Source organism: Mustelus asterias, chromosome 26, assembly GCF_964213995.1.
Source record: "Mustelus asterias chromosome 26, sMusAst1.hap1.1, whole genome shotgun sequence".
NCBI lineage: Eukaryota > Metazoa > Chordata > Chondrichthyes > Carcharhiniformes > Triakidae > Mustelus > Mustelus asterias.
The window spans coordinates 13,948,454-13,965,142 of record NC_135826.1 but is presented as its reverse complement, the minus strand read 5'-3'; the positions used below and the strand labels follow the sequence as shown (position 1 = coordinate 13,965,142).

Below are 16,689 nucleotides of genomic sequence, written 5' to 3'. Positions count from 1 at the left end.
GACCTGGGTTCGATTCCTGGCATGGGTGATTGTCTGTGCAGAGTCTGCACATTCTTCCCATGTCTGCATGGGTTTCCTACGGGTGCTCAGGTTTCCCCTCCACTGTCCAAAGATGTGCATGTTAGGTGGATTGGCCATGCTAAATTCTTCCTCAGTGTACCCGAACAGGCGCCGGAGTGTGGCAACTAGGGGATTTTCACAGCAACTTCATTGCAGTGTTTGGGGAGGCAGTGGCATAGAGGTATTTATTGTCGCTGGACTCGTAATCCAGTGCCCCAGGGTAATATTCTGGGGACCCACATTCGAATCCTACCACGGCAGGTGGTGAAATTTGAATTTAGTACAAATCTGGAATCAAGAATCTACTGATGACCATGAAACCATTGTCGGAAAAACCCATCTGGTTCACTGATATCCTTTAGGGAGGAAAATCTGCCGTCATTACCTGGTCTGGCCTATATGTGACTCCAGATCCACAGCAATGTGGTTGACACTTAAATACCCTCAGGGATGGGCAATAAACGCTGGCCCAGCCAGCGACGCCCACATCCCATGAATGAATTTTTTTTAAACTGTAAGCCTACTTGTGATAATAATAAATAAACTTAAAAGAATTAAGAAAAAGCGACTTTAGTGCCGGCTATTGGGATACTGAAACCATACAGTTATTAGCTCAGTTGGTAGAACTCCCACTTCTGAATCAGAGACTGTAGGTTCAAGCCCCCTTCAGAGAGCTGGGCACTCAATCTAAATTGACACACCGATGCAGTAGTGAGGGAGCGCTGGATCGCTGGAGGTGTCGTCGTTCAGGTAAGACCGCAACCCCGAGGCTCCGCTCTCTCAGGTGGGTGTAAAAGATACCACGGCGCTGCTCCAAAGAGAACGGGAGTTATCCCTGGTCAATATTTATTCCCCCCAAACAACATCACTCAAAGAGATTATCACATTACTTTTCATGGCAACATGCTGTGTGCAAATTGGCCTCCATATTCTCGATGTTACAACAATAACCATATCTTCAAAGTGCTTAAATGGTTGTTAAGTGCTTCAGGATGTGCTGACGGTGTGAGAAGTTTTATATCTATTTTGATTACCTTTAACAATAATCTGTGACACTGTTTCGATCACCCCGAGGCTGGACATTGCCACGCAGGTGTAATTAGCCGACTCCCGGATGCTGTTCAGCTCCAGAACATTCCGGCCGACAGGCATGCCATCTTCCGGCGTCAAGTCTTCAGTTCCCAGCATCCACTTCACGTAGGGCATGGGGGAGCCCACGGCAACGCAGGTGATGTTCACACTCCCGCCGGGCACAATCTCTTGACTGAGTGGAGGGCTGATGGAGAACCTAGGTGGAACGCGCCGAACTGAGGGCGGGACACAGAAAGGTAACAACAAGCAAGAAAATAAGAGTTGGCAGCATTTGAAAGATCCAGCACAGTAACAAAATGAGTCCACAGAAAGCACATTCGTAGCACAAGTGTTCAGTGACCAGTCTGAGACCCATCACAGCACATTGAGAGGCACAAAAATTTATTAGTTAGTTTCTCATCTTAAATGTGTGTTGGTGCGGGGGAGGGGGGGGGAGGAGGGGGCAAGATTGCGAATTCCAGAAATACAGGCACACGCTGAGCTCTCAAGTCATGTGACATCAATGGCCATTTTGTTTGCCCGGGTCCATTCTGATTGGTGCCCAATGGCAGCAGCGGGAGAAATACAGAAGGAGAAATCTGAGGTAGATTCCTCAACCTTTCAATCATTTGCTCAGGAAATTTTCCACAATAACTAAAAGAATTGGTCGTGCAGATTTTGCAATGAGTTTGTAGCTTCATTTTTATTATGTACATCCGTAAAGGAAGACTTTCATCTTAATTGTAAAAATAAAAGATTTTTTCAATTCCACTTATGTTTTTTCACATCAAAGTGGGGGAAGAGCAGCACTATTCTTTCTGTCATTGCACACGGCTCATAGCAACCATCCCTCAAGGGTTTATGGTCTAGTCTTTTCACTATGTTAACTCAGCATAGGTTTGGTCCAATTTTGATGGTCTTTCCTTCAGGTAATAGTCTCACTCAGTTCCAGGTACAGCTGCCTCCTCCTGTTGGGCAGCTTTGGATAACATCACCAGAGCAGCCAGGTGAACAGGGCTGGAGTGCTATTCCAGTATAATACCTCCTTGCCGTAATAGTAGGAGTGTAGCAGTCCTGCCCTTCGGTCCTCCCATATGAGTACTAACTAAATGAGGAATCCAGGGAAAGCAGAGTTGCTCCAACAATCTGCCACCACTGTGGAACCGGTGCCTTTCTGCTCGGAATGATGTCATCAAAAATGGACTGGTAGGTTAGCATCGCCATTGGCAATGGAGTAGGTCGCTGGAAGAGTGCAATTTTCCTGTGGTGGTCCAATTTACATGAGAAATAAAAGATTCCCTTTTGTCTCAGAGGGGATACACTGGCCTGTACAGATATTTGGTATCCATGTTCCAGTTGTTTGCTACATCTCTGCTGACTCGAATCACCCTTAAAGGGTTTTCATGCAATCTGATAGCGAGCCCTTGTGAAAAAATTCTTACCCAACACATTTCATTTACTGATCAAAAACCATCCAGTGACAATCATTTTTTTTAATGTCTGTGCCTGCCGGAACGAATGGCAGCTTTGGGGAGATTGAAGTCAATGGTTTTGGCTGCCTGATTTCATTTCATCTCAACTCACCAAAAGGGGACATGCAGTTCCAAATTCTTTACACAAAAACTCTTTGTGAGTCTTGCTAATGTTGTCAATAGAACTTTCTCTCCCTCTTCCCTTTGTTGAACAGCTGACCCATTGCACTACCTCCCACCAACCTCCCCACCCGCAAAAGGTTCAGTTGTCCGTTGGCCGCTTAATTACAACAACAAAGCGACAAGCAGCCGTGACCAAGATGGCGCAGCCTTCTCCAACCCAGTTCAGCGTCACCATTGATGGAAAATGAAAACGTTGGCTGCCAAATCCATTGAATGGGTGTAGCCGGCTGGCCAGCCATGGGGAGGAGAGACTGCAGCTGAAATGCGTCCATTGATTGTCATCTGGTGATGTACGGGGAGGTGGCCAGAACAATAAAGATGAGAAACACTAATGAAATTTTTGTGGTGCAGGTATATCAACTGTACGAAGCCTTTTCAAGATATTACAAGGATCCATCAAATAGATGCATCTATCAGTTCACAGACACCATGCAGAAGGTAGAGAGATATATAAATATATATATGCACATAGGAATATATAACTGGAGGATCGCTAGCATGCCCAGACGGATTGGGGAGGGACCCACTTCAATGCTGCGTTACTTCCAGCCGATGTGACAGAATGTGGTGGCTCACATTGTCACATCGCAGCAGTCCTGGCAGAAAAAGAAAAAGAAACAAATAAAAATAATAAGAAAATAAAAAATAAAAAGTAGAAAAGAAATGTTGACTACACCAACAGGTAGTGCATCTCCCTTGCTCGGAAGTGGATGCAGCCTCAAGACCTTACACAGTCGAACATGGATGCACATGGGACGAGACAGAGTTGCGGCATGGACAACATATGGGGGAAGGAAGGGTGGGGGGAGGAGGGACACCAGGGATTCGCATGCAGACACAGGCAAGGGGAGAGGTACAAAAGGACTTGCCAGTAGTGACAGCCACAGAGAGATAGAAAGAGAGAGGGAACGGGAAGAGAGGGGCAGGGGCGAACTGTTCAGGCACAGATAGTGCACGCACCAATATTAGGCCTGTGCCACACTCACATCCCCGATCCACAAGTACAGGCCCACTTTAAGAAACGCACAGACTTTGTAAACCTGGGGAGGTCTCACGCTTTCGCGCAAGTTACTCTCAGGTTTTCTTTTTTGCACACTTAAATCATAATGGCATGCCACTTATCACCAGTTCCTAAATATTCACCCATAGAGTGCCACTAATGTGGCATATTTTGGTTGTCCATGTTCCATCTACAACAGTCTCCAAAGTTCTAGCAATTCCTTTCCCTCTCCTCTCCCTGTGCTAACTCCAAGCACAATGATTATCTGTCAAATGCTAAGAGGTCGATAAAGGGGCCTCTTCTCAGGTTTCAAAGCCAGGACTCTTAGTTTATCAGCGGTAATAGAATCATAGAATCCCTACAGTGCAGAAGGAGGCCATTTGGCCCGCAACCTGCACCGACAACAATCCCACCCAGTCCCTAATCCCGTAACCCCACGTATCTACTCTGCTAATCCTCTGACACTAGGGTCAATTTAGCATGGTCAATCAACCTAACCTGCACATCTTTGGACTGTGCGAGGAAACTGGAGCACCCGGAGGAAACCCACGCAGACACGAGGAGAATGTGCAAACTCCACACAGACAGTGACCCAAGTCAGGAATCGAACCTGGACCTTTGGCGCTGTGAGGCAGCAGTGCTAACCACTGTGCCACCGTGCTGTCTTCTTAATAAAAATGCTGCCCAGAATCTCAGGTTCTGGAACTGCATTAGGAGCCTGGCCTGTCAATGTGCTATTATTTTTTCTAAAATCCCATGGTTGGCAGTGCTTCCACAGATGAATGACTATTTGACTTTTATGCCCTTCGTGCGATTGTTAATTATGGGCATTGGTCTACGATATTGGTCACATGGTTTGAAAATTTATAACAAACCATTGTAATGGGCAAACCATCACCCCAAGAAACTCCAGGGGGCTGGACTTTGACTGCTGTCCAAAGTCAATGAACTTTAAAAGAAGACATTTAGCACCCCCGTTCTGGTAATAATGTGCACCTTAGCATATCTGAATGATTATTATCTACGGATGAGGAAGAAAACAAGCTGGGGTAACTCTTCCCCCCCCCCCCAAATAAATAAATACTGTCTTGTCTTCATTCGTTGGCCAACTAGGTCAAGATCCTGCAATCGTTCTGGTTGCGTCGAGAGCTCAGGCTACCAAGCTCCAGAGGTGATGGGGAAATGAGTCGCATGTGTCTTTGGGATATGTTACAGACAGCATTTCTGCAAAGAAAGTCTCTGTGGGTCACTAGGGATTTGCAGGAACAGATATTGGACTGACACTGTCAGGGTCATGGGAAATGGCTCCACTCTCTCAACCATGGAATGTATACAGCACAGGACGATCAAATGGGAAAATAAAGCTAAAAGTAACTTTAAATAAAGGAGGATTTCTAATAATAATAAGAGGGGAACAAACAGAAATCAACATTCCAGTGGTCTAACTTTTAACACCATTTGTTTATATTCCATTATTCGAGAAGTCAAAGCAAAGGGGTAACACCAAGACATGAGAAACCTTGGCATCCAAACAGAAACAAACTTCGAATCTGTATTTTGGATTCATGTTTCCCCCAATGCCCCACTCATTGGAAAATGCAGAGTGAGAATCATAGAATCCACGGTGCAGAAGGAGACCATATGGCTCATTGAGCCTGCACCGACAACAATCCCACCCAGGCCCTATCCCCATTATCTCACATATTTACAGTCCTACGCCCCCTTGGTACCCAAGACCTCAACTGATCAAGGGGTGTCAAATTCAGATTCTCAGAACTATCTTGATCCCTGCTCCTACCATGACTCCCTGATTCAATAGCAGTGCCAAACTCTTTTCTGTTTGTATAGTTCCACATGACTATAATAAAGACAGAAGTCCTTGTGACTCACGATCACCCAGGATCATGATTGCTGACCTATAAGGGAGCATTGAGCAGGACAATATTTCCCAATCTATCCGGTGGCATGCCCCCCCCCCCCCCCCCCACCCCTCCCCGCCTCCCAAACTCTGCCCCAATCTTCCTCTTGCAGATACAACATGGACGTCAGAAAGCGGTTGGCTTATCAGCGGTGAACAGTGTGGTACGCGGACGGTCCTACAATGAACACGCCACAGCAAAAGCCACATGGTCCTCGCATCGTTCGTATTGGACTATTACCACCAGCAAGCACCGGATGGGAGAGGCTCCAGGAACTCACACGTACAAGATACAGTTTGCAAAGAGACGCAGAGGTCGAATGTGAGATGCATACATTGAGTTACCATGGTGATTGAGGTGAGGGAGGGGGTGGGGGGGTGGGGTTATTGAACTGGCAGTAAATTAAAGAGAAGCACCATCTATCTGTTTGTGATTGAGACTACAGGGACATGTGGATCAAGGCTGAGGGAAACAACTAACGAGCCTGAAGATTGAAAATAGCATCCGGAATGACAGTTAGGGAAGAAAGGCAGGTGAAGGATCTGAAAGAGAGACACTTGCAAAACATAACGGAAACGCAACTAACTTAAAAAGGAACACGTCCATGGGGGAAACCAGAGCAGTGTATGTGTGGAACATAAACCAGCCAAACACGGGTAAGTTCAAAATAAATTTCTCCAAATGAGTGGTGCATTTTAATGAGGCGATGGCAGTGCCAGAGAATACTTTAAACCAGTTCCCTTTTCCCCAGCCTCGTCTGACAGCAACTAAAAAACATGAAATATCTGGGGCCGTTTTGTTTTTTAATGTTTTAATATTTGTACAGATTGTTATGCGAGTATTTCACTTCAGTTAATTTTGTGTCTTTGTACGGGAGGGTATATGCTTGTGCCCAATTTGTGCCAAAGTGTGTACTTGTGTATCCACCTATGCTTATAGGCGTGTGTGAGCTTGTGTGTGTAAAGATGTGGGTGGGTCCATGTTGAGAAGTCCATGTGTGTAGCTACATGTCTGTTCAGCTTTCAGTACATGCAAACAAAGGTCGGCATTTGTGTCTGGCGGCATCTCTGTGCATATCCGTGTGCAGATCAATGAGTGACATATAGAATCATAGAATCCCTACAGTGCAGAAGGAGGCCATTTGGCCCATCGGGTCTGCACCGACCACAATCCCAGACCCTATCCCTCTAACCCAATGCATTTACCCCAGCTAATCCCCCTGACTCTAAGGAGCAATTTAGCATGGCCAATCAACCTAACCCGCACATCTTTGGACTGTGGGAGGAAACCGGAGCACCCGGAGGAAACCCACGCAGGCATGGGGAGAAGGTGCAAACTCCACACAGACAGTGACCCAAGCTGGGAATCGAACCCGGGTCCCTGGTGCTGTGAGGCAGCAGTGCTAACCACTGTGCCACCGTGTCGCCCTATTTACATGTGCATGCCCTCGAGTCTGTCCAGGTTCCTGTCTTTATGCCTGTGCGGGTGTGTGCAGACTGAATCCGAATTCCATTCAATCATGTTCTTTTCTTCATCTGAAATTGAAGGACTGTTCATGTTTGGGAGAGGACAGAGTCAGGGTGAGATCAGTCCATGAAGGGTCAAGTTTATGATACAGACGAGTGATACATGGACAAAAATGCTGATGAAACAGTCCAAGGAGCTTTGGTCAGATTTTTAACAAATGGTTTTGTTTCAATATCTTTTGGCGAATGTGGGAAATCCTTAAAGCAGAGAGAGCCCTCCTCCAATCACACTCTAAATTCACAATGTATTGCCCGGGGCTGTTGGTAACAGCTTGCTTCGGGTTCTTCAGAAGCAAAATCACTGAGATGATGCCGCCTATGAACCTTATTCAATGGGATCAACCTTTGCCACCCTGACATACTAATATTCACATACATCCCAGATGAGGAGGAATTTCTTCAGCCAGAGGGTGGTGAATCTATGGAATTCATTGCTACAGCAGGCTGTGGAGGCCAAGTCATTGAGTGTATTAAAGGCAGAGATAGATAGGCTCTTGATTGGTAAGGGGATCAAAGATTACGGGGAAATGGTCTGAGAATGGGTTGAGAAACATATCAGCCATGTTCGAATGACAGAGCAGACTCATAGAATTATAGAATCCTACATTGCAGGAGGAGGCCATTCAGCCCATCGAGTCTGCACCAACCACAATCCCACCCAGGCCCCTACCCCCACAACCCCATGCATCTACCCTAGCTAATCCCCCTGACACTGAGGGGTAATTTAGCATGGCCAATCCACCTAACCTGCACATCTTTAAACTGAGGGAGGAAACCGGAGCACCCGGAGGAAACCCACGCAGACACGGGGAGAACGTGCAACCTCCGCACAGACAGTGACCCAAGCAGAGAATCGAACCTGGGTTCCTGGCACTGTGAGGTGACAGTGCTAACCACAGTTCCACTCAATGGGCTGAATGGCCTAAATCTGCTCCTGTACCTTATGGTCTTATGGTCAGTGCTTATCATGAAGACAACAGGAGTCCCTCTATCTTCAGATGAACTAGTCATATCCTGAAGAACTAAGTATAAGGTAACGGTAGTACGTCCTGCCTCTGTCCTAAGATCTGCCAATCTCAACAGAAGCGGGAACTGAGAGTAGATCATGAGGCTCAAGCTGCAATTGGACCTATGATGTTGTAGGCTTCACATGCAAGGCTAGTAAGCATGGGATCAGAGTCATGAGTTCCGGGAACAGCTTTCAAATAACTGAGACACGTCAAAAATAATTTGCTTTAAGGCTTCTTTTTCCATTTTACCAAATTTCCCCGCATCACCCTTCTGAGCACTGACACCATGTCACATGGAGAATATTGTGTCGATAAAGTGCATGTTTTCAATTGTTGATGGCATCATACTAACTTCCTCCTGGCCACAGCCAACAAGCATACAAGGGTACTTACTGTCCTGAACATTCCTGTGCTGAACTTTCCCCCCCTCTTTAACCTGAGGCCTCCCATGCCAGATGTACCTTTCCTGATGCTGGCTCACTGAGCTCAGAATCTCGGGCTTTCCTGGTCTGTAAGGATCACTACAGATTTGAGCGGTAGCCTGAATGTGCCAGAATAACTCCTTCAAAGGCTGCCTCTTGTGTGTCCTTAGTCCGGTTGGTGGATGAACTTCTTGCAATGGACAATTGAGTGACGGGCGCACTCACTGCAACATGTTGACATTCAGGCAAATCAAATTTGATTATAATATAGTTGATCCCTGTATCCAATTCATTAATGTAGCTCGTCAATAGTTGAGGTCCCAGTACTGGTCCCTGTGGCACTTCACTAGTTACAGTTTGCATTCCTGAAAATGACCCATTTATCCCAAACCTCTGTTTCCAGTTAGCCAATCTCATATCCATGCTAATATATTGCCACCATGAGTCCTTGCTCAGTAACCTTTCATGGTCTTTTGGAAATCCAAATACACCACGTCTACTGGTTCTCCTTTATCCACACTGCTTGCTACATCTTCAAAGAATTCTAATAAATTTGTCAAGCACAATTTCCCTTTCACAAAACCATGTTGACTCTGCCTTTTTCTCCAGGTCGAGTATCCTTTAACTGTAAATCCGAAAACTGAACACATCCATAAACCGCAGTCTTTTTGAATCTCATCAACATCTTGTGTAGAAGGTCAGTGGCTCAAGCTAATGCTAACCTTGCTGACTACACCCAGCCTTTAGCGCGGGAAGTCCTTGACCCAAGCCAATGTGACCCAAGCCAATGTGAACTCGCTGACCCCACCCGACCTGTAGTGCAGGAAGTCCCTGAGCTGAGCCAACACGACCCAAGACAACACAAGCCAAGGCGAACCTTGTCAACCACACCCGACCTTTAGTGTGGGCAATCTGGATGACTGTACTGTTTATCTTGTGATCTCTCTCCTACAAGCAGAATCACAGTTGGCGCCACAGGCGGGAATTTATTACAGGTCCCCTATATTTATTATTCAGTACATCTCTTACTTTTCTAGCCATTTTATTTACGTTAGACTCTAGCTATCCTAGGCTTCAGCCACTTTTATGTGAGTAGGCCTAGGCTTATGTGCAGTATCTGAAAACCAGAATTATCTGAGATCCGAAATGGTATCGGCCCCGGGGGTTTTGGATAAGGATACTTGACCTCTTATTATGACTTTCAAAACATCCTGTTACTACCTCCTTACTAAGTGGATTCTAGCATTTTCTCAATGATAAATGTTAGACTAACCGGTCAATGGTTTTCGACTTTCTGTCTCCTTCCTTTCATGAATAAAGGTGTTATATTTGCAGTTTTGCATCCTGCTGGGAACTTTCCAAACTCTAGGGAATTTTGGAAGATTACAACCAATGGATCTGTGGAATTCCCTGCCCAGTGAAGCAGTTGAGGCTGTCTCGTTGAATATTTTTAAGGCTTAGATAGATTTTTGGACAGCAAAGGATTTAAGGGTTATGGTGAGCGGGCGGGTAAGTGGAGCTGAGCCCATGGAAAGATCAACCATGATCTTATTGAATGGCGGAGCAGGCCCGAGGGGCCAGATGACCTACTGCTGCTCCTAGTTATGTTCTTATGCATTCACTATTGTATTTTTGTAGCAATCTCGTTTAAGATTCTCAGGTGCAAGGGATCTGTCAGCCTTTAGTCCCACTGGTTTTCCTAGTACTTTTCCTCGAGTGATTGTTTTAAGTTCCTCCCCTCCCTTTTGATCCCTAATTTCCGTAGAATCCCTACAGTGCAGAAGGAGGGCATTTGGCCCATCGAACCTGCACTGACAACAATCCCACCCAGGCCCTATCTCTGTAACCCCATATATTTACCCTGCTAATCCCCCTGACACTAAGGGTCAATTTAGCACGGCCAATCAACCTAACCTGCACATCTTTGGAGTGTGGGAGGAAACCAGAGCACCTGGAGGAAACCCATGCAGACACGGGGAGAACGTACAAACTCCACACAGACAGTGACCTGAGGCCGGAATTGAACCCGGGTCCCTGGCGCTGTGAGGCAGCAGGCTAACCACTGTGCCACTGGAATGCTTTCTGTGCTTTTTACTGTAAAGACAGTTACAAAATACTTGTTCAAAGTCTCTGCCATTCCTTTGCTTCTTATTATTAGTTCCCCGATCTCAGCTACAAAGGGGCCAACACTTCAGCTTTTTATAGATTTCTTTTTAATATACATGTGGAAGCTTTTACTTTCTGTTTTTATGTATCTAGTTAGTTTTCTCTCATATTCCATTTTATTTCCTCTTTATTCTTTTTTTAAAGTCATCCGTTGTTCTCCTCCGGGCCCACAAGCATTGCCATAAAGGCACTTACCTTCTCCCAGAAGCTGTCTTCACCTCCCTCGAGTAAATCATAAAATCCTAGAATTCCTATAGTGTAGAAGAGGCCATTCGGCCCATCAAGGCCCTCTCCCCTGCCCTATCCCCGTAACCCAACACACATTTACCATGGCTAATCCATTTAACCCACACATCTTGAGACTCTTTGGGGCAATTTAGCTTGGCCAATCCACCTAACCTACACACCTTTGGACTGTGGGAGGAAACCGGAGCACCCGGAGGAAACCCACGCAGACACGGGGAGAACATGCAGACTCCACCCAAGGCTGGATTCGAATCCGGGTCCCTGGAGCTGTGAGGCAGCAGTGCTAACCACTGTGCCACCGTGCCATCCCAAACCCGCCTGACAGGGACTTCCTGCGCTGCAGGTCGGGTGTAGTGAGTGGCGAGGTTACCCTGGGGCGTGAGAGATGTGATGGGCCAGGATTAAACACACAAGGTAAGTTAAATCCGAAGCTGGCGGCCTCCTTGGAATACTTAAATTGCCGACCCTCCTTCTGGGAGTCAGTCGGCTGCCCGCCATCCTCACTCGGCCTGCTATTAAATCTGGAAGTGGGCAGCTTAGAGGCCTGTTGCATTGTGAGGTTGTAAAGTTCATCCTCTCACCCGATCCCATGCCACCCATTTTTTGGGCTTCAAATTCAGCCTATAGACAGAGAAACCCACCTAGAGCTACTCAAGAACAACCAACTAACTCAATCCTTTTGCTTCTCAATGATCCGATTTCGAACAAATCTGGAATTCCATCATTCAGGGGATGTGGATGTCACTTGCACGTCCAGCGCTCCATGTAAATCCCTAATTATTAAAGGAGATAGCGAAACAAGCCTGACCTCACTTGAGCTGACAGGATATGGATCATATATCATATGGGGCGGCATGGTGGCGCAGTGGTCAGCACTGCTGCCTCACAGCACCAGGGACCCCGGTTCGATTCCCAGCTTGGGTCACTGTCTGTGTGGAGTCTGCATGTTCTCCCCGTGTCTGCGTGAGTTCCCCCAGGTGCTCCCGCGTGTTCTTCGCACGGTCCGAAAGATGTGCTGGTTAGGTACATTCATCGGCCATGCTAAATTCTCCCTCGGTGTACCCGAGCAGGCGCCGGAGTGTGGCGACCAGGGGATTTTCACAGTAACTTCATTGCAGTGTTAATGTAAGCTTACTTGTGACACTAATAAATAAAGTTTTATATATCCTGAGCAATGACTTTAAAGGATCCCTAAATTGGATCAGGGTTAGGGAAGGGGGAGGAGAGAGAAGAGACAGAGGAAGTAGGCTTTTGTCTTGGTGTCTGGCATTTCAGGGCTTATTCCAGCCAGACATGCCAAGTAGTCTAGCCACACGAGCTCACCACAGAACTCAAACTCTTCCAGGGTTCATCCTACGTTTCAATCTGCAGAGTAATGTAAACAATCTGGATCGTGCTCCACACAACTCCATGTGCAATCTGGCTCTACTTCAGATACTGATTGAGATAACACAAATTAAATTATTTCTCAGAAGCGAGGAAAAATGTTTTGCTGCCTATTTTGCATGACCACAATATTTAATCACTCAGGGAGTACAAGGCCAGTTCGGAACATCCTGATCGATGAATGTTTGATTATTTCTGTGTGTATTTACCCGTTAACCATCAACCCTGTTCCCAATCAAATACTTCTGATCACATAATTAAAACCCGCCCACTGAGGTAACGCCTTTCCCACCATTGCGGGTTCAACACCACTTGGGTGAATAATCTAGGTTCACATCAGGCTCAAGAACAGCTTCTTCTCTGCTGCCAACAGACGTTTGAATGGACCTACCTCACATTAAATTGATCTTTCTCTACACCCTAGCTATGACTGTAACACTACATTTTGCACTCTCTCCTTTCCTTCCCTGTGAATGGTATGCTTTGTCTGTAAAGTGCGCAAGAAACAATACTTTTCACTGTATCCCAACACATGTGACAATAATAAATCAAATCAAATCAAAAACTTCAATTCAGGAGTGAGGGAGTGCTGCATGGTTGGAGTTTCTGTTCTTCAGTGTGAAACTGAGGCCTCAAATCCCTGTTTGTGTGGATGTTAAAATATCCCATTGCACTAATTTGAAGAAGGGATGGAGTTCTTCCCATACGTGCTTCAATCTTCCTCCCTCGACCCATTAGAGTAATCCAATTGCTACCTCTGGGATCTTGCTGTGTAAAGAAACGGCTGCCACATTCACCTCTAATGACAATCACTCCACGTAAAAGTATGAGGCGGCACGGTGGCACAGTGGTTAGCAGTGCTGCCTCACAGTGCCAGGGACATGGGTTCGATTCCTGGTTTGGGTCACCGTCTGTGCAGAGTCTGCACGTTCTCACCATGTCTGGGTGGGTTTCCTCCGGGTGCTCCGGTTTCCTCCCACAGTCTGAAAGACGTGCTGGTTAGGTGCATTGACCGTGCTAAATTCTCCCTCAGTGTACCTGAACAGGCGCCAGAGTGTGGTAACTGGGGGATTTTCATCGTAACTTCATTGCAGTGTTAATGTAAGCCTACTTGTGACGCTAATAAGTACATTTTAAAACTTCAACTTTGTCATATGTGAAGTGGTTTGGGGTGTGTTTTTGAAGGATGTGACAAGGTACGCCATGAATAATTTTTCTTGTCCGGGAGACAGTCTGTTAGAGAGACATGCAAGGTCGATTCTCATTGTGAACAGTATTATGGTCGTAATGTGATTAGTCAGCACTTATTAACATTGTAACATCATCTGTGATGGTGTGATGCTTTTCCTGAGATTTGCTGTTTTGACTTCTACATCCGATCCCTCTTAAAACAAAGTCAGAGAAACAATTACGACAAGGCTCAAGGGAAGGGTTTCATCATTGGTTCAGAACCTTGAAGAACTTAAAGACACTGAGAGAAAGAACCTGGCTTCAGTTTCGGCTGTGCTTTGCAAGCGTTCATCCTTCAGAAGAATAAAATGTAATTCATCGTGTTTTAAGCCGGGAGGGGAAGGGGATCTAGTGTTCTGGACTATTTCTTTGAAAGTGTGGCAACACTGTTTGGATGATTCCGAGCCCTGATTCACAAAAGAATGTGACAGTGAGTACATTCAGAGAGGGGTGGGTGGTGGCAGAGGAGGGGAGGGGAGAGGGGGAGAACTTCATCACCAAATAACCTCCACAAGGCAAGCTACACTGCATCAGACACCAAAGCACCAATGAACAAGAAGGCACAGATTATCTGCCATTTTGGCGAGAGCTATAATCTGTGCCAAAATGTTGAAAAGCCACAATAATTTGCATCTTCCAGTTCATTACCACAATTAGATTACACCAACCCACTGACAGGGGAGAGCTCTTGTTTTTAAATATATGCATAAAACTCTACTGGCCTGGTTAACAGGTGCTGAGAGGGAGGATGTGAATTAGAATCATGAACCAACATTTCAGGCACTTGGAAGAAAAGCTCCTTTAAGACGGGGTAACCTCCTAATAGAATAACCATTCCAAGTGGCCTCAAATGCAGAATCTATCATAATGCTGCAATCACACTACAAGGAGACCAGAGCTGCTCGAAATAGAACTGCAGATCTACGTTGAATCCTGACTTAGATTGATCCTGGTCAGTTAGTCATTTCCAAATGGAACTGGATCCTTATCCGGAGTTGGGCAGCCCTCTACCATCTATGGGGGATAGAGTGGGAGATGTTGGATAAAGCGAACCCTCTAAGTGTCCTTGGAAATCCTCATCGTTAAAGGTTAACGAACACAAAGCTGGCCAGCCACCGTAGTATCCCTTCTAGCTAATGGGTTTGAAATGGACCGTGGATTTTAGGAGGTGTAATCTAATCAATTGGAAGGCAGAGAGAAGCAGTGCAGGATTGCAAGAGCAAAGACAGGCAAACACAGGAAGAGTTCAACATATCAGACAGTTCAGTGTTTCCACTGCACAATAGTGTGTTCTAATGCATGAAGATAACCACCTGATACAGAGTCCTTTGGCTTTAATCTTCTGACATTCAGAACTCTTGTTTACTCCAGAGAATGACTTCCAGACACACTTAACACTTGATTGGTAAACTGTAACTTCATTTATACCTTGTGCCCAACACTTGATTCCAATCGTATCTCATCATTCCTGTCTGATGTTGTAAAGTCATGTGACACCATAAAGAACCTTCAATTATTCAGAAATGAGCCTGGAGATATAAATTTGTCTCTGGATACCACACTCCAAGCTCAACCTTCATAACTCACTCCTGAAACTATCATCGCCAGATTGCAGGTTGGCCTTTTTGCTCAGGATCCAAACTCTGGAGTCTACTGTTCTTTGTCCATGTACCCTCCATGCAACCAAGGTCAATCATCAGGTCAGTCATAGAATCCCTGCAGTGCAGAAGGAGGCCAGTTGGCCCATTGAGTCTGCACAATTCCACCCAGGTTCTATCCCCGTAACCCACTTATTGACCCTAGCTAGTCCCCCTGACAATAAGGGGCAATTTACCACGGCCAATCAACCTAACCCGCACATCTTTGGAGTGTGGGAGGAAACGGGAGCACCTGGAGGAAACCCATGCAGACACGGGGAGAACGTGCAAACTCCACACAGACAGTAACCCGAGGCCGGGAATTCAACCCGGGCACTGTGAGGCAGCAGTGCTAACCACTGTGCCACCGTGCCACCCCGTTCATTTAACACAGGTCAAAAGGATGGTGTCACGCAAGCTTGGGCTCTGATGTCTCGTTGGGGGTAGTTTGGGCATCTAAGCTAGAAACGAAAAGGGGTGCCCTAGAACACCAGGTGCCAGTGAGAGTCCATGTTTGCCAGCTAATAGTTGGTGAATTTCCTCTCATTCCTCCTGCCTCCGATTCTGTACGGGCCTGTGTGTGGATTCCAGACCCCTTCGAGATTTAAGGCGACTCCAAATTGTGATGGATTCTACTGTAAAGATATAACCAATTGTTGTCCAGGCAACAGGCTTATTTGCAGGCCTGCTCTTTAAAGCCACAATATGTTGCCTCAAATCAGCCTTCTTCATCCATGACAGACTGCCACCAGTCAGTCCGATCAAACAGCTACAGCCATTTTTAAAAACAAATGCATCTAATTAATGCATTAAAGAGCCATCTGTGTGTGCTGCTGCCAAAAGGAGAATATGCAGGAAAACTACGCCATGCGGCCAAGGTCAATTCTCCGGCCTGTCCTCAATTTGGCGAGACCATTAATTCATTTTTGCATATAGCATTTTAATCTTAGAGTTTAATTTTGTATTGCTTTATGGTATTCTTAATGATGCAGGTCATTGTCCCTCCGATGAGCCATGGCTGGATTTAATACCACACCATTAAATCATCATCAAAGCCTGCCCAATCAAGCTGAACTAATCACAATCAGATGCAAGGAACATCTCTGAGCCCTCCGTTGCAGGGGTTGAAGATGGCAATGGAAATGTGCGCGTGATTGTGGGAGCGGGAAGAGGTTCAGCTATTTCCGAATCTAACCGGATGGTAGGGGGCAAGGTTATAGAAGGCAACAGGGAGGGAAAAGACCTCTTGCACCGACCCATACTTTTCAAATTAATTAAATCCTTCCCATCTGGCAATTTATTGTGGGCTGATGGGTTCGGTGCCTTCCTCCCAGGGAAAGGGGGATAAATTCAATGGAACA

At 46.1% G+C, this 16,689-nt stretch overlaps 1 protein-coding gene across 1 annotated transcript in view; it reads right to left on the bottom strand.

The window, feature by feature from the left end:
• Positions 1 to 16,689, bottom strand: part of LOC144479463 (receptor-type tyrosine-protein phosphatase delta-like) — a 526,436-nt gene that overhangs the window by 200,719 nt on the left and 309,028 nt on the right. Inside the window, exon 10 of the mRNA XM_078198154.1 lies at positions 1,095 to 1,367. Within this exon, the coding sequence (XP_078054280.1) occupies positions 1,095 to 1,367 (273 nt within the window). The remainder of the gene's footprint in view (positions 1 to 1,094; positions 1,368 to 16,689) is intronic.